The sequence below is a fragment of the Stegostoma tigrinum genome, chromosome 45, assembly GCF_030684315.1.
Source record: "Stegostoma tigrinum isolate sSteTig4 chromosome 45, sSteTig4.hap1, whole genome shotgun sequence".
NCBI lineage: Eukaryota > Metazoa > Chordata > Chondrichthyes > Orectolobiformes > Stegostomatidae > Stegostoma > Stegostoma tigrinum.
In genome coordinates, this window is record NC_081398.1 from 1,373,958 (window position 1) to 1,396,139 (window position 22,182).

Consider the following 22,182-nt stretch of genomic DNA (forward strand, 5'->3'; position numbering starts at 1 on the left):
GGGTTAGGGGGATATGGGCCAAATGCTGGCAAATGGGACTAGATTAATTTAGAGAGAGAGAGAGAGATAGCAAGAACAGAAAAAAAGGTTGAGATAGGGAATTCTGAGGCTCAGGGCCGAGATGACTGAAGGCACAGCCACCACAGATTGATGGTCCTGAAGGACGCTGGCTCCACTATTTCTCTCGAGTCAGCTCCAGCTTCCTGAGTTTGTCAGTGGATGTGTGCGTGAGCAATGAGCTTACATCAGCACACCCAGCATCTCGCACACTCTGTCACATCACACAGTGCACTCTCTTGACCCCCTGTCTCCACAGTATCAACCAGTCCCACTGCCCGTCACTCACCCTCTCCTTGTGCTTTAATCTTGGCCACTCCTTTCTTTCAACCCTGTCAGGAACATTAAAACATCGACAGTGAAGATACTGACAACAGGGATCAGAGTGAACCATCCACATCATAATCTATCTCACCACACCAATCACACCCTCTGGCAGTGCCCACTCCCTCAGCACTGACCCTCCGACAGAGCGGCGCTCCCTCAGCACTGACCCTCTGGCAGTGCCCGCTCCCTCAGCACTGACCCTCCGACAGTGCCCGCTCCCTCAGCACTGACCCTCCGGCAGTGCAGCACTCCCTCAGCACTGACCCTCCAGCAATGCCCGCTCCCTCAGCACTGACCCTCCAGCAATGCCCGCTCCCTCAGCACTGACCCTCCGGCAGTGCCTGCTCCCTCAGCACTGACCCTCTGGCAGTGCCCACTCCCTCAGCACTGACGCTCCGGCAGTGCCCGCTCCCTCAGCACTGACCCTCCAACAGTGCGGCGCTCCTTCAGCACTGACCCTCCGACAGCGCGGCGACAGTGCCCGCTCCCTCAGCGCTGTCACACACTTGCCAATATTTAATGGTGGGTTTTCGCTCCATGTTTGCTGTACCTCCGCTTGCTGGGAATAAAGCCAATCTCTTCACTCTCTCCGTCTGAATGAACCTTCCTGGCCTGCCACCACTCCTCATCAGAGGCATCGATAACGTGTAATATGTCTCCAAACCGGAAGCTGAGAGCTTGGCTGAGGAATCCACAATCCTTGGTCTTATCATAGTCAAACAGAGCTCTGTGCAAACCAGAGAGAGAGAGAGGGAGAGACAGAGTGAGCGAGCGAGTTGGGGAGAGAGTTTAGTACAGAGAGAGAGATTGTTGGGGAAAAGAGTGTGAGAGACAGTGTGGGGGAGAGAGGGGATATGGGGGAGAAAGAGGATGTGGGAGAGAGAGGGGATGTGGGGGAGAGAGAGAGGGGATGTGGGAGAGAGAGAGAGGGGTTGCGGGAGGGAGGGAGAGAGGATGTGGGAGAGACAGAGACGATGTGGGAGAGAGAGAGAGAGAGAGAGAGAATACAGGAGGGAGGGAAAGAGAGGATGCGGGGGAGAGAGAGAGAGAAAGAGAGAGTGAGAAAGAGAGGGAGGATGTGGCAGAGACTGTGACATGAGGGTAATAGAGGAGCACAGAGTGACCAGGAGCTGACTGCTCCGGGCCTGTCACACACTGACCTCCTCCTAATGACCTGCAGTGACCCCACCCTTTGACCCAGTGACCCTGAGACAGTGGCTTGCAAACCCCTCGATCCCAGCCTGTGACCCCTGACCCTGACCAGTAACTTCATGACACTTACCCGTGTCCTCAACTGTTGGCCTTCTGAACAGTGAGCAAGTGACCAAGTGCTCCCAGAGGTGGGGAAGGTGCTAATTGGGACTTAGGATCCAGCACGGAGACAGATGGACCAAACAGTCCCCTCTCTATGCAGAATCCTTCAGAGCTGCTGGCCTCGGCGAGGGTGGGGGAGGGTGAAGCTGGACTGAAAAGTGGAGTGTTAGTGTGCGGGTGCAGGTGTAGGGGTCACAGGTGTGTGGGTTAGACAGAGAGGACGCCGCTCTCCATCGGGACAATGGGTCAGTCCTGTCCAGGGGGAGGGGGAGGGGAGGGAGAGGGGGAGAGAGCGAGAGAGAGAGAGAGCTCCCCTCAACATCAGGATGATGGGTCAGTCCGGTCTACATAGAGGACCCCCCAACCCATCCCCATTGGGACAGTGGGTCATCCCCCCCCAGGGACCCCCATCCCCACTGGGACAGTGGGTTGTCCCACCCAGGGACCCCCATCCCTGATTGGGACAGTGAGTCATCCTGACCAGGGGCCCCCATCCCCACTGGGACAGTGGGTTGTCCCACCCAGGGACCCCCATCCCTGATTGGGACAGTGAGTCATCCTGACCAGGGGCCCCCATCCCCACTGGGACAGTGAGTCATCCTGACCAGGGGCCCCCATCCCCACTGGGACAGTGGGTCGTCCCACCCAGGGACCCCCATCCCTGATTGGGACAGTGGGTCGTCCCACCCAGGGACCCCCATCCCTGATTGGGACAGTGAGTCGTCCTGACCAGGGGCCCCCATCCCCGCTGGGACAGTGAGTCATCCTGACCAGGGGCCCCCATCCCCACTGGGACAGTGGGTCGTCCCACCCAGGGACCCCCATCCCTGATTGGGACAGTGGGTCGTCCCACCCAGGGACCCCCATCCCTGATTGGGACAGTGAGTCGTCCTGACCAGGGACCCCCACCCCCGCTGGGACAGTGGGTCGTCCCGACCAGGGACCCCCACCCCCGCTGGGACAGTGGGTCGTCCCGACCAGGGACCCCCACCCCCGCTGGGACAGTGGGTCGTCCCGACCAGGGACCCCCACCCCCGCTGGGACAGTGGGTCGTCCCGACCAGGGACCCCCACCCCCGCTGGGACAGTGGGTCGTCCCGACCAGGGACCCCCACCCCCGCTGGGACAGTGGGTCGTCCCGACCAGGGACCCCCACCCCCGCTGGGACAGTGGGTCGTCCCGACCAGGGACCCCCACCCCCGCTGGGACAGTGGGTCGTCCCGACCAGGGACCCCCACCCCCGCTGGGACAGTGGGTCGTCCCGACCAGGGACCCCCACCCCCGCTGGGACAGTGGGTCGTCCCGACCAGGGACCCCCACCCCCGCTGGGACAGTGGGTCGTCCCGACCAGGGACCCCCACCCCCGCTGGGACAGTGGGTCGTCCCGACCAGGGACCCCCACCCCCGCTGGGACAGTGGGTCGTCCCGACCAGGGACCCCCACCCCCGCTGGGACAGTGGGTCGTCCCGACCAGGGACCCCCACCCCCGCTGGGACAGTGGGTCGTCCCGACCAGGGACCCCCACCCCCGCTGGGACAGTGGGTCGTCCCGACCAGGGACCCCCACCCCCGCTGGGACAGTGGGTCGTCCCGACCAGGGACCCCCACCCCCGCTGGGACAGTGGGTCGTCCCGACCAGGGACCCCCACCCCCGCTGGGACAGTGGGTCGTCCCGACCAGGGACCCCCACCCCCGCTGGGACAGTGGGTCGTCCCGACCAGGGACCCCCACCCCCGCTGGGACAGTGGGTCGTCCCGACCAGGGACCCCCACCCCCGCTGGGACAGTGGGTCGTCCCGACCAGGGACCCCCACCCCCGCTGGGACAGTGGGTCGTCCCGACCAGGGACCCCCACCCCCGCTGGGACAGTGGGTCGTCCCGACCAGGGACCCCCACCCCCGCTGGGACAGTGGGTCGTCCCGACCAGGGACCCCCACCCCCGCTGGGACAGTGGGTCGTCCCGACCAGGGACCCCCACCCCCGCTGGGACAGTGGGTCGTCCCGACCAGGGACCCCCACCCCCGCTGGGACAGTGGGTCGTCCCGACCAGGGACCCCCACCCCCGCTGGGACAGTGGGTCGTCCCGACCAGGGACCCCCACCCCCGCTGGGACAGTGGGTCGTCCCGACCAGGGACCCCCACCCCCGCTGGGACAGTGGGTCGTCCCGACCAGGGACCCCCACCCCCGCTGGGACAGTGGGTCGTCCCGACCAGGGACCCCCACCCCCGCTGGGACAGTGGGTCGTCCCGACCAGGGACCCCCACCCCCGCTGGGACAGTGGGTCGTCCCGACCAGGGACCCCCACCCCCGCTGGGACAGTGGGTCGTCCCGACCAGGGACCCCCACCCCCGCTGGGACAGTGGGTCGTCCCGACCAGGGACCCCCACCCCCGCTGGGACAGTGGGTCGTCCCGACCAGGGACCCCCACCCCCGCTGGGACAGTGGGTCGTCCCGACCAGGGACCCCCACCCCCGCTGGGACAGTGGGTCGTCCCGACCAGGGACCCCCACCCCCGCTGGGACAGTGGGTCGTCCCGACCAGGGACCCCCACCCCCGCTGGGACAGTGGGTCGTCCCGACCAGGGACCCCCACCCCCGCTGGGACAGTGGGTCGTCCCGACCAGGGACCCCCACCCCCGCTGGGACAGTGGGTCGTCCCGACCAGGGACCCCCACCCCCGCTGGGACAGTGGGTCGTCCCGACCAGGGACCCCCACCCCCGCTGGGACAGTGGGTCGTCCCGACCAGGGACCCCCACCCCCGCTGGGACAGTGGGTCGTCCCGACCAGGGACCCCCACCCCCGCTGGGACAGTGGGTCGTCCCGACCAGGGACCCCCACCCCCGCTGGGACAGTGGGTCGTCCCGACCAGGGACCCCCACCCCCGCTGGGACAGTGGGTCGTCCCGACCAGGGACCCCCACCCCCGCTGGGACAGTGGGTCGTCCCGACCAGGGACCCCCACCCCCGCTGGGACAGTGGGTCGTCCCGACCAGGGACCCCCACCCCCGCTGGGACAGTGGGTCGTCCCGACCAGGGACCCCCACCCCCGCTGGGACAGTGGGTCGTCCCGACCAGGGACCCCCACCCCCGCTGGGACAGTGGGTCGTCCCGACCAGGGACCCCCACCCCCGCTGGGACAGTGGGTCGTCCCGACCAGGGACCCCCACCCCCGCTGGGACAGTGGGTCGTCCCGACCAGGGACCCCCACCCCCGCTGGGACAGTGGGTCGTCCCGACCAGGGACCCCCACCCCCGCTGGGACAGTGGGTCGTCCCGACCAGGGACCCCCACCCCCGCTGGGACAGTGGGTCGTCCCGACCAGGGACCCCCACCCCCGCTGGGACAGTGGGTCGTCCCGACCAGGGACCCCCACCCCCGCTGGGACAGTGGGTCGTCCCGACCAGGGACCCCCACCCCCGCTGGGACAGTGGGTCGTCCCGACCAGGGACCCCCACCCCCGCTGGGACAGTGGGTCGTCCCGACCAGGGACCCCCACCCCCGCTGGGACAGTGGGTCGTCCCGACCAGGGACCCCCACCCCCGCTGGGACAGTGGGTCGTCCCGACCAGGGACCCCCACCCCCGCTGGGACAGTGGGTCGTCCCGACCAGGGACCCCCACCCCCGCTGGGACAGTGGGTCGTCCCGACCAGGGACCCCCACCCCCGCTGGGACAGTGGGTCGTCCCGACCAGGGACCCCCACCCCCGCTGGGACAGTGGGTCGTCCCGACCAGGGACCCCCACCCCCGCTGGGACAGTGGGTCGTCCCGACCAGGGACCCCCACCCCCGCTGGGACAGTGGGTCGTCCCGACCAGGGACCCCCACCCCCGCTGGGACAGTGGGTCGTCCCGACCAGGGACCCCCACCCCCGCTGGGACAGTGGGTCGTCCCGACCAGGGACCCCCACCCCCGCTGGGACAGTGGGTCGTCCCGACCAGGGACCCCCACCCCCGCTGGGACAGTGGGTCGTCCCGACCAGGGACCCCCACCCCCGCTGGGACAGTGGGTCGTCCCGACCAGGGACCCCCACCCCCGCTGGGACAGTGGGTCGTCCCGACCAGGGACCCCCACCCCCGCTGGGACAGTGGGTCGTCCCGACCAGGGACCCCCACCCCCGCTGGGACAGTGGGTCGTCCCGACCAGGGACCCCCACCCCCGCTGGGACAGTGGGTCGTCCCGACCAGGGACCCCCACCCCCGCTGGGACAGTGGGTCGTCCCGACCAGGGACCCCCACCCCCGCTGGGACAGTGGGTCGTCCCGACCAGGGACCCCCACCCCCGCTGGGACAGTGGGTCGTCCCGACCAGGGACCCCCACCCCCGCTGGGACAGTGGGTCGTCCCGACCAGGGACCCCCACCCCCGCTGGGACAGTGGGTCGTCCCGACCAGGGACCCCCACCCCCGCTGGGACAGTGGGTCGTCCCGACCAGGGACCCCCACCCCCGCTGGGACAGTGGGTCGTCCCGACCAGGGACCCCCACCCCCGCTGGGACAGTGGGTCGTCCCGACCAGGGACCCCCACCCCCGCTGGGACAGTGGGTCGTCCCGACCAGGGACCCCCACCCCCGCTGGGACAGTGGGTCGTCCCGACCAGGGACCCCCACCCCCGCTGGGACAGTGGGTCGTCCCGACCAGGGACCCCCACCCCCGCTGGGACAGTGGGTCGTCCCGACCAGGGACCCCCACCCCCGCTGGGACAGTGGGTCGTCCCGACCAGGGACCCCCACCCCCGCTGGGACAGTGGGTCGTCCCGACCAGGGACCCCCACCCCCGCTGGGACAGTGGGTCGTCCCGACCAGGGACCCCCACCCCCGCTGGGACAGTGGGTCGTCCCGACCAGGGACCCCCACCCCCGCTGGGACAGTGGGTCGTCCCGACCAGGGACCCCCACCCCCGCTGGGACAGTGGGTCGTCCCGACCAGGGACCCCCACCCCCGCTGGGACAGTGGGTCGTCCCGACCAGGGACCCCCACCCCCGCTGGGACAGTGGGTCGTCCCGACCAGGGACCCCCACCCCCGCTGGGACAGTGGGTCGTCCCGACCAGGGACCCCCACCCCCGCTGGGACAGTGGGTCGTCCCGACCAGGGACCCCCACCCCCGCTGGGACAGTGGGTCGTCCCGACCAGGGACCCCCACCCCCGCTGGGACAGTGGGTCGTCCCGACCAGGGACCCCCACCCCCGCTGGGACAGTGGGTCGTCCCGACCAGGGACCCCCACCCCCGCTGGGACAGTGGGTCGTCCCGACCAGGGACCCCCACCCCCGCTGGGACAGTGGGTCGTCCCGACCAGGGACCCCCACCCCCGCTGGGACAGTGGGTCGTCCCGACCAGGGACCCCCACCCCCGCTGGGACAGTGGGTCGTCCCGACCAGGGACCCCCACCCCCGCTGGGACAGTGGGTCGTCCCGACCAGGGACCCCCACCCCCGCTGGGACAGTGGGTCGTCCCGACCAGGGACCCCCACCCCCGCTGGGACAGTGGGTCGTCCCGACCAGGGACCCCCACCCCCGCTGGGACAGTGGGTCGTCCCGACCAGGGACCCCCACCCCCGCTGGGACAGTGGGTCGTCCCGACCAGGGACCCCCACCCCCGCTGGGACAGTGGGTCGTCCCGACCAGGGACCCCCACCCCCGCTGGGACAGTGGGTCGTCCCGACCAGGGACCCCCACCCCCGCTGGGACAGTGGGTCGTCCCGACCAGGGACCCCCACCCCCGCTGGGACAGTGGGTCGTCCCGACCAGGGACCCCCACCCCCGCTGGGACAGTGGGTCGTCCCGACCAGGGACCCCCACCCCCGCTGGGACAGTGGGTCGTCCCGACCAGGGACCCCCACCCCCGCTGGGACAGTGGGTCGTCCCGACCAGGGACCCCCACCCCCGCTGGGACAGTGGGTCGTCCCGACCAGGGACCCCCACCCCCGCTGGGACAGTGGGTCATTGGCACAGCACGTGACTGGTCACCTGATATAAAACACGCGTTTCTGGTTACTCCTCAGAGAGCTGGTCCCTGATCCGATACTGCTGTTCATCAGCTGTTCCCGCAGGTCGTGGATCTTCGCCTCGAAGCGACTGTACTCTGGGGAAACACAACAGGACAAACCACCCCGTCAGACTTAACGAAAATAAAACTCTCAGCGGGGGGCAGCTGTTCACACTCAAGGCCTGCGACCTGTGGTGCATCATAAGGGATCGGTGCTGGGTTTCCCGCTCGCCGTCATTTATAGAAATGATGTGGATGTGAACATATGGTTAGTCCGTTTGCAGTTGACACTAAAACTGGAGATGTTGTTGACAGTGAAGAAGGTTACCTCAGAGTACAACGGGACTGCGATCAGATTCCTTATTCATGAGATGTGGGCGTCACTGACACGGCAGCATTTATTGCCCATCCGTAATTGCCCAGGGGGCAGTTAAGAGTCAACCACATCGCTGTGGGTCAGGAGTCACATGTAGGCCCAGACCAGGTAAGGATAACAGTTTCCTTCCCTAAAGGATATTAGTGACCCAGATGGGTTTTTCCAACAATCGACACTGGATTCACCGTCATCGTTAGACTCTTAATTCCAGATTTTTTATTAAATACAGATTCCACCATCTGCCGGGGCAGCATTTGAAGCCAGAACGTTTTCTGGGTCTCTCGATGAACAGCCCAGTGACAGTAACACTAGACCTATGCCTCCCTGTTGAGCCAATGGGCCAAAGGGAAGTGGATGGAGTTGAGTTTAGATAAAGGTGAGGAGCTGCAATTTGGAAAGGCAAATCAGGGCAGGACTTCTACACTTCCCAGGACCTTACCATTAAGTGCCGCTAAACAAAGAGACCTTGGGGGGGGGGGGCAGGGTCACAGTTCCTTGAAAGTGGAGTCGCAGGTAGACAGGGCGGTGAAGGGGGTGTTTGGTACTCTTACCACGATAGGTCAGTGCTTTGAGCTTTGGGGTTGGGAGGGTCATTTTGCGGCTGTACAGGACACATTGGTCAGGGCCACTTTTGGAATACTGCATTCAATTCTGGTCACCCTGCTGGAGGAAGGATGTTGTGAAACTGGAAAGGGTTCAGAAGAGATTTACAAGGATGTTCTCGGGGTTGGAGGGTTTGAGCTACAGGGAGAGGCTGAATAGACTGGGGCTATTTTCCCTGGAGCGTTGGACACTGAGGGGGGACCTTATAGAGGTTTATAAAATCATGAGGGTCATGGATAGAGTGAACAGCCAAGGTCTTTTTCCCCAGGGTGGGGGGAGTCCAAAACTAGAGGGGCATAGGTTTAAGGTGAGAGGGGAAGGATTTAAAAGGGACCCGAGGGGTAACTTTTTCACACAGAGGGTGGTGCGTGTATGGAATGAGCTGCCAGAGGAAGTGGGTGGGGGCTGGTACAGTTACAGCATTTAAAAGGGATCTGGATGGGGACATGGATAGGAAGGGGTTAGAGGGATGTGGGCCAAATGCTGGTGAATGGGGCTAGGATTAATTTAGGATATCTGGGTCAGCATGGACGAGTTAGGCCAAAGGGCCTGTTTCTGTGCTGTACGGCCCAATGACTCTCCCTTCATATCGACTCTCTGACAGTGCCCACTCCCCCAGCACTGACCCTCCGACAGTGCCTGCTCCCTCAGCACTGACCCTCCGACAGTGCCCGCTCCCTCAGCACTGACCCTCCGACAGAAAGCCCTTAAAAGTGTCAGTGAGCACGGACGGAGTCACCCACCCTCGGGTCTGTACTGGGGCACCTACCCTCGGGTTTGTACTGAGCGATGATGGTAACGGTTTGTCCAGCATTCTTCAGGGCAGCTGCTGCTTGCTCATGAGTTGCATTCCGTAAATCCACTCCGTTCACCTGCACCAGATCGTAAAGATCATGATTACTCAATGGGACAATTTCCCAATCCACCCTAACCCGCACATCCCTGGGCACTATGGGACAATTTAGCACGGCCAATCCATCCTAACCCGCACATCCCTGGGGACTATGGGACAATTTAGCACGGCCAACCCACCCTAACCTGCACATCCCTGGGCACTACGGGACAATTTAGCACGGCCAATCCACCCTAACCCGCACATCCCTGGGCACTATGGGACAATTTAGCACGGCCAATCCATCCTAACCCGCACATCCCTGGGCACTATGGGACAATTTAGCACGGCCAATCCACCCTAACCCGCACATCCCTGGGCACTATGGGACAATTTAGCACGGCCAATCCACCCTAACCCGCACATCCCTGGGCACTAAGGGACAATTTAGCATGACCAATCCCACACTAACCCGCACATCCCTGGGCACTATGGGACAATTTAGCACGGCCAATCCACCCTAACCCGCACATCCCTGGGCACTATGGGACAATTTAGCACGGCCAATCCACCCTAACCCGCACATCCCTGGGCACTATGGGACAATTTAGCACGGCCAATCCACTCTAACCCGCACATCCCTGGGCACTATGGGACAATTTAGCACGGCCAATCCACCCTAACCCGCACATCCCTGGGCACTATGGGACAATTTAGCACGGCCAACCCACCCTAACCCGCACATCCCTGGGTACTACGGGACAATTTAGCACGGCCAACCCACCCTAACCCGCACATCCCTGGGTACTACGGGACAATTTAGCACGGCCAGTCCACCCTAACCCGCACATCCCTGGGTACTACGGGACAATTTCCCACGGCCAACCCACCCTAACCTGCACATCTTTGGACTGTGGGAGGAAACCGGAGCCCCCGGTGGAAACACGCACAGACACGGGGAGAATGTGCAAACTCCACACAGACAGTCGCCTGAGGGTGGGATCGACCCCAGGTCCCACTAGCTGTGAGACAGCTGTGCTAACCACTGAGCCACCATGCCACCCTTGGGAAGGCGAATTAAGTAGTTACAACTCCCCCTGCTCTCCAAACCTTTTGTGATGTGCAAACATCTCGATTCATTGTGCCCCCTTAACCTTCTCTGCTATGGGGGCGAGGGGCATAGTTCCCAGACTCTCCACATACACCCAACACTCTTCCCTCCCCAGCACTGTTTGAGTAACCCTCCCTCCAATCCCTCTCAAGGGGCCTCCAAGTTTGTCCAAATGTGTGGGGCCCAGAATTGAACAGAATCGAGGCTGAATGTATGCTTCAGGACAATGATACTTAAAAATGTTGACTCTACTTTATCTTAGTGTCATTAAAGGGCCATTCCACTTCTGCCTCTGCCCTATCCACCGACAAATATTATCCACTCCCACCCCCCACCGACGCTCAGTCGCAGCAGTGTGTACCATCTACAGGATGCTCTGCAGAGATTCACCAAAGACCCTCAGGCAGCATCTTCCAAACCCACGACCCACTTCCATCCAGAAGGACAAGGGGCAGCAGGTACATGGGAACATCACCCCCTGCACGTTCCCCTCCGAGCCCCTCCCCATCCTGACTTGGAAATATTCACCGTTCCTTCAGTGTCTCTGGGTCAGAATCCCTGGAATTCCCTCCCTGACGGACAGTGTGGGTCAACCCACAGCACACCGACTGCAGGGGTTCAAGAAGGCAGCTCACCCCCACCTTCTCAAGGGGGGGCAACTAGGGACAGGGCAACAAATGCTGGGCCCAGCCAGGGATGCCCTCACCCCGTGAATGATTGTGGGAGAGGGGTCAGGGTTAGCACAGCGCGATCACCCCTTACCGAGAGGATTTGGTCTCCTTTCCTGAGCTCACCACTGAGGTCTGCTGGACCACCCGCTAGGATGAAGGAGATGAAGATCCCTTCTCCATCCTCACCGCCGACAATATTAAATCCGAGGCCTGTTGATCCGCGGTGTATAATCACCCTCCGGGGCTCCCTGTCAGAGAGAGATGGTTCAAACACAGCGACAAATGCACAAGCTGTTATCACAGTGCTCACATTCCACAACAAACACTCAACCTCAACAGGTCAGCGTTCATATTTCCAACCCACCACCGTGCTGCGGGCGGGGGGGGGGGGTTCACAGACACAGAGCCCTGGCCCGAGGGGTCCCACAGACAGAAAGAGAGAGAGAGAGAGAGAGAGATGGGGGGTGCAGCTGAAAGACGCCTGAACAGAGAGACTGGCCCCTGGAATAGAAATGAGCTGACCTGGGAATGTCGTCCTCTCCCATCAGGCCTTTGGGAATCGGGGAGTATCTGCGCGGAGAAGTAGGTGTGAGGGTCTGTGTGTAATCTGTAGCCAGGTAGTTGGAATGGCCCATCTCAGTGTCCAAATGCTGAGAGTAAGCTGAACGGAGAGAAGCCAGTTAGCAATAGAGAGCAGAGCCAGTCCTTCCCAATCAGACTGGCTTCCCGATCTACGCTGTAAACTTAGGTTTCAAGCTAAAGTATCTCCACAGGTCACCGCGCTTCACTGCATTGCTGTGGAATTGAACATCAGGCGCTTGGAAGCAATGACTGCAAACCAGGATATCAATAGCTCACAGAACACAAAGACGCCATTTAGCCCCTTTTAGAAACTATCCCACCATTCAATTACATCCTGGCTGCTCAGTATCTTCATTCCATGTTGCCAACTCTGTTTCCACCCTCAAACCCCTCCATATCCAACTGGATTACTGCAATCGTGGGCCTGAGCTTTACTATTGAACCCCAACCACAGCCTGGAGGAGAGAGGTCGGGATTTCTCCTCCTGTTTGTGTGAGTACGGACTTCCAGGAACAGTAGCCCCAAACACCCTGAATCAAAAACAAGCATTCAGCGTCCTCTTTCTGAAAGTCAAGCTCCCTCTACACGCTCCCTGCCAAAGGCTCCCAGGACAGGGACAGCACAGGGTTGGATACAGAGTCAAGCTTTCCCCCGTCAAACACTCCCAGGCATGGACAGCACAGGGTTAGATACAGAGTAAAGCTCCCTCTACACTGTCCCCCATCAACCACTCCCTGGTTCAGGGACAGCACAGGGTTAGGTACAGAGTAAAGCTCCCTCTACACTGTCCCCCATCAAACACTCCCAGGTTCAGGGACAGCACAGGGTTAGGTACAGAGTAAAGCTTCCTCTACACTGTCCCCCATCAAACATGCCCGAGCCGGGGGCAGAACGGGGCAGTTTCCTGCCTGCTGAGATGTTGGTGATTGGTAATTATCTCGGAGAGATCGGGAAAGGGGGGCAGGAGGTGAGAACACAAAACTGGAACTTCCCCTGGCCCGGGCTTACAGGTGGTGATGTCTGGAGGGGCGTAGCTGTCGTTGATGTACAGGCTGGTGGGTTTGACAATCTTGAGGTACACAATATCTGACGTGTTCTTCAGAGCAGCCACAGCATCTTCATGCATGACATCCTCCAGCCCGACATTATTTACCTGAAGGTGTGAAACACACAGAAATTCACAATGCAGAATCCATCCATATCACTAAAAGCCGGGGTGTGTGTGTGTGTGTGTGTGTGTGTGTGTGTGTGTGTGTGTGTGTGTGTGTGTGTGTGTGTGTGTGTGTGTGTGTGTGTGTGTGTGTGTGGATGTGTGTGTGTGTGTGTGTGTTAGGCAGGGAGTGGTTTCCAGTGCTCAGGGCCTGGGCAGCTGAAGGCACAGCCCCCAATGGGGGAGCGATGGGAACCTGGGGATGATCAAGGGGCTGGAATTGGAGGGAGTGACAGATATAGGGAGGAGGTGTAGGGGCTGGAGGGGGTGACAGAGATAGGGAGGGGGTGTAGGGGCTGGAGGGGGTGACAGAGATAGGGAGGGGGTGTAGGGGCTGAAGGGGTAACAGAGATAGGGAGGGGGTGTAGGGGCTGGAGGGGAGACAGAGATAGGGAGAGGGTGTAGAGCTGGAGGGGGTGACAGAGATAGGGAGGGGGTTGTAGGGGCTGGAGGGGGTGACAGAGATAGGGAGGGGGTGTAGGGGCTGGAGGGGGTGGACAGAGATAGGGAGGGGGTGTAGGGGCTGGAGGGGGTGACAGAGATAGGGAGGGGGTGTAGGGGCTGGAGGGGGTGACAGAGATAGGGAGGGGGTGAGCCGGATGGGGTGACGGAGATAGGGAGGGGGTGAGCCGGAGGGGGTGACGGAGATAGGGAGGGGGTGTAGGGGCTGGAGGGGGTGACAGAGATAGGGAGGGGGTGTAGGGGCTGGAGTGGGTGACAGAGATAGGGAGGGGGTGTAGGGGCAGGAGGGGGTGACGGAGATAGGGAGGGGGTGTAGGGGCTGGAGGGGGTGACGGAGATAGGGAGGGGGTGTAGGGGCTGGAGGGGGTGACAGAGATAGGGAGGGGGTGAGCCGGATGGGGTGACGGAGATAGGGAGGGGGTGAGCCGGATGGGGTGATGGAGATACAGACAGAGAGAAGGTGAATAAAGAGTTTTGTGAAATAAGACGCAAATGTTTTCCGTTGTTGCTGGACCGAGAGCCCATGCAGCAGAACGGAACGTGAGGTCTGATGGGGAGCAGGACTCCCTGTGCGTTCCCTGTGGGAAACGGGAGCTGCAGTTTTCCTGGGTGACTGTCGGATTTGGGAGGGGTGTAAGGGGACAGGTCAGACTGCAGTGGGTTGGAATTGTGTGCGAATGGTATGTGAGAGTGAGAGGCTCGAGCGATGCTCCAGCGCTGTTACACCAGGAGCAGAGCGCAGCGGACGTACTGACACAGGGGGCACCCCCCTGACATAACTGTCAGGCAGAGGGAGGGTGCTAGTTGAGGGAAACTGAATGCTGCTTTCTTATCCACTGGAGGGGACTGCTCCCTCAGTAGGCAGTGTGCACCATCTCTGCTGTGTCTGGGCACCACACGGAGGATGTTACGGGCCTTGAGTTCTCTGACACACAGTTAGAGCACGGACTCACAGCCAGGATCTTGTCTCCTATCTGTAGGCGGCCATCCTTGTGAGCTGCCCCACCCTCGATGATCTTTGTCACGTAGATGCTGTTGTCCCCTGGGATGTGCTGATTTCCGATCCCACCGGCTATGCTGAATCCGAGGCCTGGCGGGAGAAAGAGAAAACATTCAAGGCGGACAGCAGTGAGGAATGGAGCCAGTGAGAACTTCCAGAGCATTGGGTTCCACCTGGGGAGGGAGCAACACGTAGCACATACAACGTCCATTCATTCAGTTCCCCAAAGTCCAACTTCCTGTTTGCAACAGCTCAGGAGCAGCAGGGAGATCCCATGTAACTTTTAGGGAAGTTTATAACAAGCAAACAATGACTGCCCCAGAGCTGGGCAGACAGAAGGTTCATTTTGAAAGGACAGGGTATGGAAGCTGTTACCCATTGTGGGAGAGACCACAGGGACTGGCAACAGGAGAGAGTCACTAATAAATCCCTGAGAGAATTCTGGAGAAATGTCTTTCCTTACAGTCATAGAATTGTACAGCACAGAAACAGACCCTTCGGTCCAACTGGTCCGTGCTGACCAGATATCCTAAATGCATCCAGCCCCATTCACCAGCATTTGGCCCATATCCCTCTAACCCCTTCCTATCCATGTCCCCGTCCAGATGCATTTTAAATGCTGTAACTGTACCAGCCCCCACCACTTCCTCTGGCAGCTCATTCCATACATACACCACCCTCTGTGTGAAAAAGTTACCCCTCAGGTCCCTTTTAAATCTTTCCCCTCTCACCTTAAACCTATGCCCCTCTAGTTTTGGACTCCCCCACCCTGGGGAAAAGACCCTGTCTATTCACCCTATCCATGCCCCTCATGGTTTTATAAACCTCTATAAGGCCCCTCTCAGCCTCTGATGCTCCAGGGAAAATAGCCCCAGTCTATTCAGCCTCTCCCTGTAGCTCAAACCCTCCAACCTCGGCAACATGCTTTAAAATCAGAGAGCGGCAGGAATGTAGGAGCAACTTCCATGAGGCTACTCATGGGGAACAGTGTTGATGCATTGAGAAGTTGGTTAAACCCATGAGAGAGAGAGAGCGCAAGATGGAGAGGCCGATGGCGTTGGCGTGATGAGGGGATGGGAGAAGGCCCTGGGTGGAACAGAAACGCCAGCACAGGGCAGACTGACCAAATGGATCACTTCTGTCCTGGGAATTGCCTGTACCTCTGTGTGAGAACATCTCACAATGACTGGGAAATGCATGCATTATCTATGTCACACAGAGCTCCGGAAATTCTTGCAGGATGGGGGTCCTTTGAAGGGAGCCGGAGAGAGAGAGAGAGAGAGAGAGACGGGGGAAAACGTGAGCATTCTGAGGGTGCAGTGGAGGAGCTGACTGGCTGTTAGGTCCCTAAAGGCGATGGTGAAAGATGGGACGGGGTGTCTCACCCGACAGTCACCCCCAACCCTTGACAACAGTTTCAAACTCAGGCACGAGGAGAACCGAGGCTCCACATTTCACCCAAACCTGGGGAGCAGCTAAAGTCAGACAAAAGCACTTCTGACAGGAATCTTTGCAGATTGATACTGAAAGCTGCAGTGCTATCAGACAGCTGTTCAGTAAGGGCCCATCTGCTCACAGATGCTGAAGGTGAGGACACTTTAACTGCAAGGTGGGGGATTCCAGAATTGCAGTAACAAACCCAGACAGAGGGAAAGGAAGAAACTAATTAGGGACAATTTTAGCAGCTTTATATTTGGGATGCTATAACTGTACAGGTTGTGAAGGGCTCACAGAAGTGTCTGATAAAAACAAGCTGATTCTGTTCCACAGTAACGGCCGCACGCTGCTCACTGCTGCGCAGGTAGCACACTGCAGGAAGGGGACTATCTCCTCTGGTGAGTGTTCAACAAAGGATCAATGTCAACTGAAGGACAGCAGACAGACACCCAGCTCCAGTCAACTTCGACACTCATGTTTAACATCTCTAAAGACAGCAACGTTCCCTCAGCACTGACCCTCCGACAGTGCCCGCTCCCTCAGCACTGACCCTCCGACAGTGCCCGCTCCCTCAGCACTGACCCTCCGACAGTGCCCGCTCCCTCAGCACTGACCCTCCGACAGTGCGGCGCTCCCTCAGCACTGACCCTCCGACAGTGCGGCGCTCCCTCAGCACTGACCCTCCGACAGTGCCCGCTCCCTCAGCACTGACCCTCCGACAGTGCCCGCTCCCTCAGCACTGACCCTCCGACAGTGCGGCGCTCCCTCAGCACTGACCCTCCGACAGTGCGGCGCTCCCTCAGCACTGACCCTCCGACAGTGCGGCGCTCCCTCAGCACTGACCCTCCGACAGTGCCCCGCTCCCTCAGCACTGACCCTCCGACAGTGCCCCGCTCCCTCAGCACTGACCCTCCGACAGTGCGGCGCTACCTCAGCACTGACCCTCCGACAGTGCCCGCTCCCTCAGCACTGACCCTCCGACAGTGCCCGCTCCCTCAGCACTGACCCTCCGACAGTGCGGCGCTCCCTCAGCACTGACCCTCCGACAGTGCCCGCTCCCTCAGCACTGACCCTCCGACAGTGCCCGCTCCCTCAGCACTGACCCTCCGACAGTGCGGCGCTCCCTCAGCACTGACCCTCCGACAGTGCGGCGCTACCTCAGCACTGACCCTCCGACAGTGCGGCGCTACCTCAGCACTGACCCTCCGACAGTGCGGCGCTCCCTCAGCACTGACCCTCCGACAGTGCGGCGCTCCCTCAGCACTGACCCTCCGACAGTGCCCGCTCCCTCAGCACTGACCCTCCGACAGTGCCCGCTCCCTCAGCACTGACCCTCCGACAGTGCCCGCTCCCTCAGCACTGACCCTCCGACAGTGCCCGCTCCCTCAGCACTGACCCTCCGACAGTGCCCGCTCCCTCAGCACTGACCCTCCGACAGTGCCCGCTCCCTCAGCACTGACCCTCCGACAGTGCCCGCTCCCTCAGCACTGACCCTCCGACAGTGCCCGCTCCCTCAGCACTGACCCTCCGACAGTGCCCGCTCCCTCAGCACTGACCCTCCGACAGTGCCCGCTCCCTCAGCACTGACCCTCCGACAGTGCCCGCTCCCTCAGCACTGACCCTCCGACAGTGCCCGCTCCCTCAGCACTGACCCTCCGACAGTGCCCGCTCCCTCAGCACTGACCCTCCGACAGTGCCCGCTCCCTCAGCACTGACCCTCCGACAGTGCCCGCTCCCTCAGCACTGACCCTCCGACAGTGCCCGCTCCCTCAGCACTGACCCTCCGACAGTGCCCGCTCCCTCAGCACTGACCCTCCGACAGTGCCCGCTCCCTCAGCACTGACCCTCCGACAGTGCCCGCTCCCTCAGCACTGACCCTCCGACAGTGCCCGCTCCCTCAGCACTGACCCTCCGACAGTGCCCGCTTCCCTCAGCACTGACCCTCCGACAGTGCCCGCTCCCTCAGCACTGACCCTCCGACAGTGCCCGCTCCCTCAGCACTGACCCTCCGACAGTGCCCGCTCCCTCAGCACTGACCCTCCGACAGTGCCCGCTCCCTCAGCACTGACCCTCCGACAGTGCCCGCTCCCTCAGCACTGACCCTCCGACAGTGCCCGCTCCCTCAGCACTGACCCTCCGACAGTGCCCGCTCCCTCAGCACTGACCCTCCGACAGTGCCCGCTCCCTCAGCACTGACCCTCCGACAGTGCCCGCTCCCTCAGCACTGACCCTCCGACAGTGCCCGCTCCCTCAGCACTGACCCTCCGACAGTGCCCGCTCCCTCAGCACTGACCCTCCGACAGTGCCCGCTCCCTCAGCACTGACCCTCCGACAGTGCCCGCTCCCTCAGCACTGACCCTCCGACAGTGCCCGCTCCCTCAGCACTGACCCTCCGACAGTGCCCGCTCCCTCAGCACTGACCCTCCGACAGTGCCCGCTCCCTCAGCACTGACCCTCCGACAGTGCCCGCTCCCTCAGCACTGACCCTCCGACAGTGCCCGCTCCCTCAGCACTGACCCTCCGACAGTGCCCGCTCCCTCAGCACTGACCCTCCGACAGTGCCCGCTCCCTCAGCACTGACCCTCCGACAGTGCCCGCTCCCTCAGCACTGACCCTCCGACAGTGCCCGCTCCCTCAGCACTGACCCTCCGACAGTGCCCGCTCCCTCAGCACTGACCCTCCGACAGTGCCCGCTCCCTCAGCACTGACCCTCCGACAGTGCCCGCTCCCTCAGCACTGACCCTCCGACAGTGCCCGCTCCCTCAGCACTGACCCTCCGACAGTGCCCGCTCCCTCAGCACTGACCCTCCGACAGTGCCCGCTCCCTCAGCACTGACCCTCCGACAGTGCCCGCTCCCTCAGCACTGACCCTCCGACAGTGCCCGCTCCCTCAGCACTGACCCTCCGACAGTGCCCGCTCCCTCAGCACTGACCCTCCGACAGTGCCCGCTCCCTCAGCACTGACCCTCCGACAGTGCCCGCTCCCTCAGCACTGACCCTCCGACAGTGCCCGCTCCCTCAGCACTGACCCTCCGACAGTGCCCGCTCCCTCAGCACTGACCCTCCGACAGTGCCCGCTCCCTCAGCACTGACCCTCCGACAGTGCCCGCTCCCTCAGCACTGACCCTCCGACAGTGCCCGCTCCCTCAGCACTGACCCTCCGACAGTGCCCGCTCCCTCAGCACTGACCCTCCGACAGTGCCCGCTCCCTCAGCACTGACCCTCCGACAGTGCCCGCTCCCTCAGCACTGACCCTCCGACAGTGCCCGCTCCCTCAGCACTGACGCTCCGACAGTACCCGCTCCCTCAGCACTGATCCTACGACAGTGCGGCGCTCCCTCAGCACTGACCCTCCGACAGTGCCCACTCCCTCAGCACTGACGCTCCGACAGTACCCGCTCCCTCAGCACTGACCCTACGACAGTGCGGCGCTCCCTCAGCACTGATCCTACGACAGTGCGGCGCTCCCTCAGCACTGACCCTCCGACAGTGCCCGCTCCCTCAGCACTGACCCTCCGACAGTGCCCGCTCCCTCAGCACTGACCCTCCGACAGTGCGGCGCTCCCTCAGCACTGACCTTCCGACAGTGCGGCGCTCCCTCAGCACTGACCCTCCGACAGTGCCCGCTCCCTCAGCACTGACCCTCCGACAGTGCCCGCTCCCACAGCACTGACCCTCCAACAGTGCTAACTCCCTCAGCACTGACCCTCCGACAGTGCGGCGCTCCCTCAGCACTGATCCTCCGACAGTGCGGCGCTCCCTCAGCACTGACCCTCCGACAGTGCCCACTCCCTCAGCACTGACCCTACGACAGTGCCCGCTCCCTCAGCACTGACCCTACGACAGTGCCCGCTCCCTCAGCACTGACCCTACGACAGTGCAGCGCTCCCTCAGCACTGACCCTACGACAGTGCAGCGCTCCCTCAGCACTGACCCTACGACAGTGCCCGCTCCCTCAGCACTGACCCTCCGACAGCGCGGCGCTCCCTCAGCACTGACCCTCCGACAGCGCGGCGCTCCCTCAGCACTGACCCTCCGACAGTACCCACTCCCTCAGCACTGATCCTCCGACAGTGCCCACTCCCTCAGCACTGACCCTCCAACAGTGCAGCGCTCCCTCAGCACTGACCCTCCGACAGTGCCCACTTCCACAGCACTGACCCTCCGACAGTGCCCACTCCCTCAGTGTGGCGCTCCCACAGCACTGACCCTCCGACAGTGCAGCGCTCCCTCAGCACTGACCCTCCGACAGTGCCCACTCCCTCAGTGTGGCGCTCCCACAGCACTGACCCTCCGACAGTGCCCACTCCCTCAGTGTGGCGCTCCCTCAGCACTGACCCTACGACAGTGCAGCGCTCTCTCAGCACTGACCCTACGACAGTGCAGCGCTCTCTCAGCACTGACCCTACGACAGTGCCCGCTCCCTCAGCACTGACCCTCCGACAGTGCGGCGCTCCCTCAGCACTGACCCTCCGACAGTGCAGCGCTCCCTCAGCACTGACCCTCCGACAGTACCCACTCCCTCAGCACTGATCCTCCGACAGTGCCCACTCCCTCAGCACTGACCCTCCAACAGTGCAGCGCTCCCTCAGCACTGACCCTCCGACAGTGCCCACTTCCACAGCACTGACCCTCCGACAGTGCCCACTCCCTCAGCAGTGACCCTCCGACAGTGCCCACTTCCACAGCACTGACCCTCCGACAGTGCCCACTCCCTCAGCGCGGCGCTCCCTCAGCACTGACCCTCCGACAGCGCGGCGCTCCCTCAGCACTGACCCTCCGACAGTACCCACTCCCTCAGCACTGATCCTCCGACAGTGCCCACTCCCTCAGCACTGACCCTCCAACAGTGCAGCGCTCCCTCAGCACTGACCCTCCGACAGTGCCCACTTCCACAGCACTGACCCTCCGACAGTGCCCACTCCCTCAGTGTGGCGCTCCCACAGCACTGACCCTCCGACAGTGCAGCGCTCCCTCAGCACTGACCCTCCGACAGTGCCCACTCCCTCAGTGTGGCGCTCCCACAGCACTGACCCTCCGACAGTGCAGCGCTCCCTCAGCACTGACCCTCCGACAGTGCCCACTCCCTCAGTGTGGCGCTCCCTCAGCACTGACCCTACGACAGTGCAGCGCTCTCTCAGCACTGACCCTACGACAGTGCCCGCTCCCTCAGCACTGACCCTCCGACAGTGCGGCGCTCCCTCAGCACTGACCCTCCGACAGTGCAGCGCTCCCTCAGCACTGACCCTCCGACAGTACCCACTCCCTCAGCACTGATCCTCCGACAGTGCCCACTCCCTCAGCACTGACCCTCCAACAGTGCAGCGCTCCCTCAGCACTGACCCTCCGACAGTGCCCACTTCCACAGCACTGACCCTCCGACAGTGCCCACTCCCTCAGTGTGGCGCTCCCACAGCACTGACCCTCCGACAGTGCAGCGCTCCCTCAGCACTGACCCTCCGACAGTGCAGCGCTCCCTCAGCACTGACCCTCCGACAGTGCCCACTTCCACAGCACTGACCCTCTGACAGAGCAGCGCTCCCTCAGCACTGACCGTCTGACAGTGCCCACTCCCTCAGCACTGACCCTCCAACGGTGCGGCGCTCCCTCAGCACTCACCCTCCGACAGTGCCCACTCCCTCAACATTGACCTCTGACAGTGCGGCACTCCCTCAGCATTGACCGTCCGACAGTGCCTTCTCCCTCAGCACTGACCCGCCGACACTGCCCACCTCCAGAGCGCTGACCCTCCGACAGTGCAGCGCTCCCTCAGCACTGACCCTCCGACAGTGCGGTGCTCCCTCAGCACTGACCATCTGACAGTGCCCGCTCCCTCAGCACTGACCCTCCGACAGTGCCCTCTCCCTCAGCACTGACCCTCTGACAGTGCCCTCTCCCTCAGCACTGACCCTCCGACAGTGGAGCATTAAATGACTTCTGCAAATCTATGAAACACCACAGTTTCCTGTTTAAGCTCGTTGCTTCCTCAAAGAACTCGATAAGGTGTTATTTAAACATGTTTATGCATAAACGTGTTGACTCTGTCTGGGCCTATGGTCATTTTAAGTGCCCTGTCATCAACTCCTTAATAACAGGTTCCAGGGTTTTAAGGAATAAACGGTGAGGGAGTTGAGCATCTCGAGGGTGAGTCTGAGAATGTCCTGACGGATAACAGTGAAATGGCATGTGTAATGAACAGATATTTTGTGTCTGCCTTGAGCAGAG

The 22,182-nt window shown here is 62.2% G+C and overlaps 1 protein-coding gene across 12 annotated transcripts in view; it reads right to left on the reverse strand.

Moving 5' to 3' along the window:
* The window catches only part of LOC125448645 (disks large homolog 4), a 324,649-nt gene that overhangs the window by 14,463 nt on the left and 288,004 nt on the right, over positions 1–22,182 (reverse strand). For all 12 annotated transcript variants that reach the window (XM_059642664.1, XM_059642665.1, XM_059642661.1 and 9 more), the window contains 8 exons: positions 14,474–14,610; positions 12,857–13,001; positions 11,789–11,927; positions 11,358–11,514; positions 9,422–9,524; positions 7,655–7,769; positions 935–1,111; positions 347–389 (listed from right to left, as the gene is read on the reverse strand). In XM_059642664.1, the coding sequence (XP_059498647.1) occupies positions 347–389; positions 935–1,111; positions 7,655–7,769; positions 9,422–9,524; positions 11,358–11,514; positions 11,789–11,927; positions 12,857–13,001; positions 14,474–14,610 (1,016 nt within the window). The remainder of the gene's footprint in view (positions 1–346; positions 390–934; positions 1,112–7,654; positions 7,770–9,421; positions 9,525–11,357; positions 11,515–11,788; positions 11,928–12,856; positions 13,002–14,473; positions 14,611–22,182) is intronic.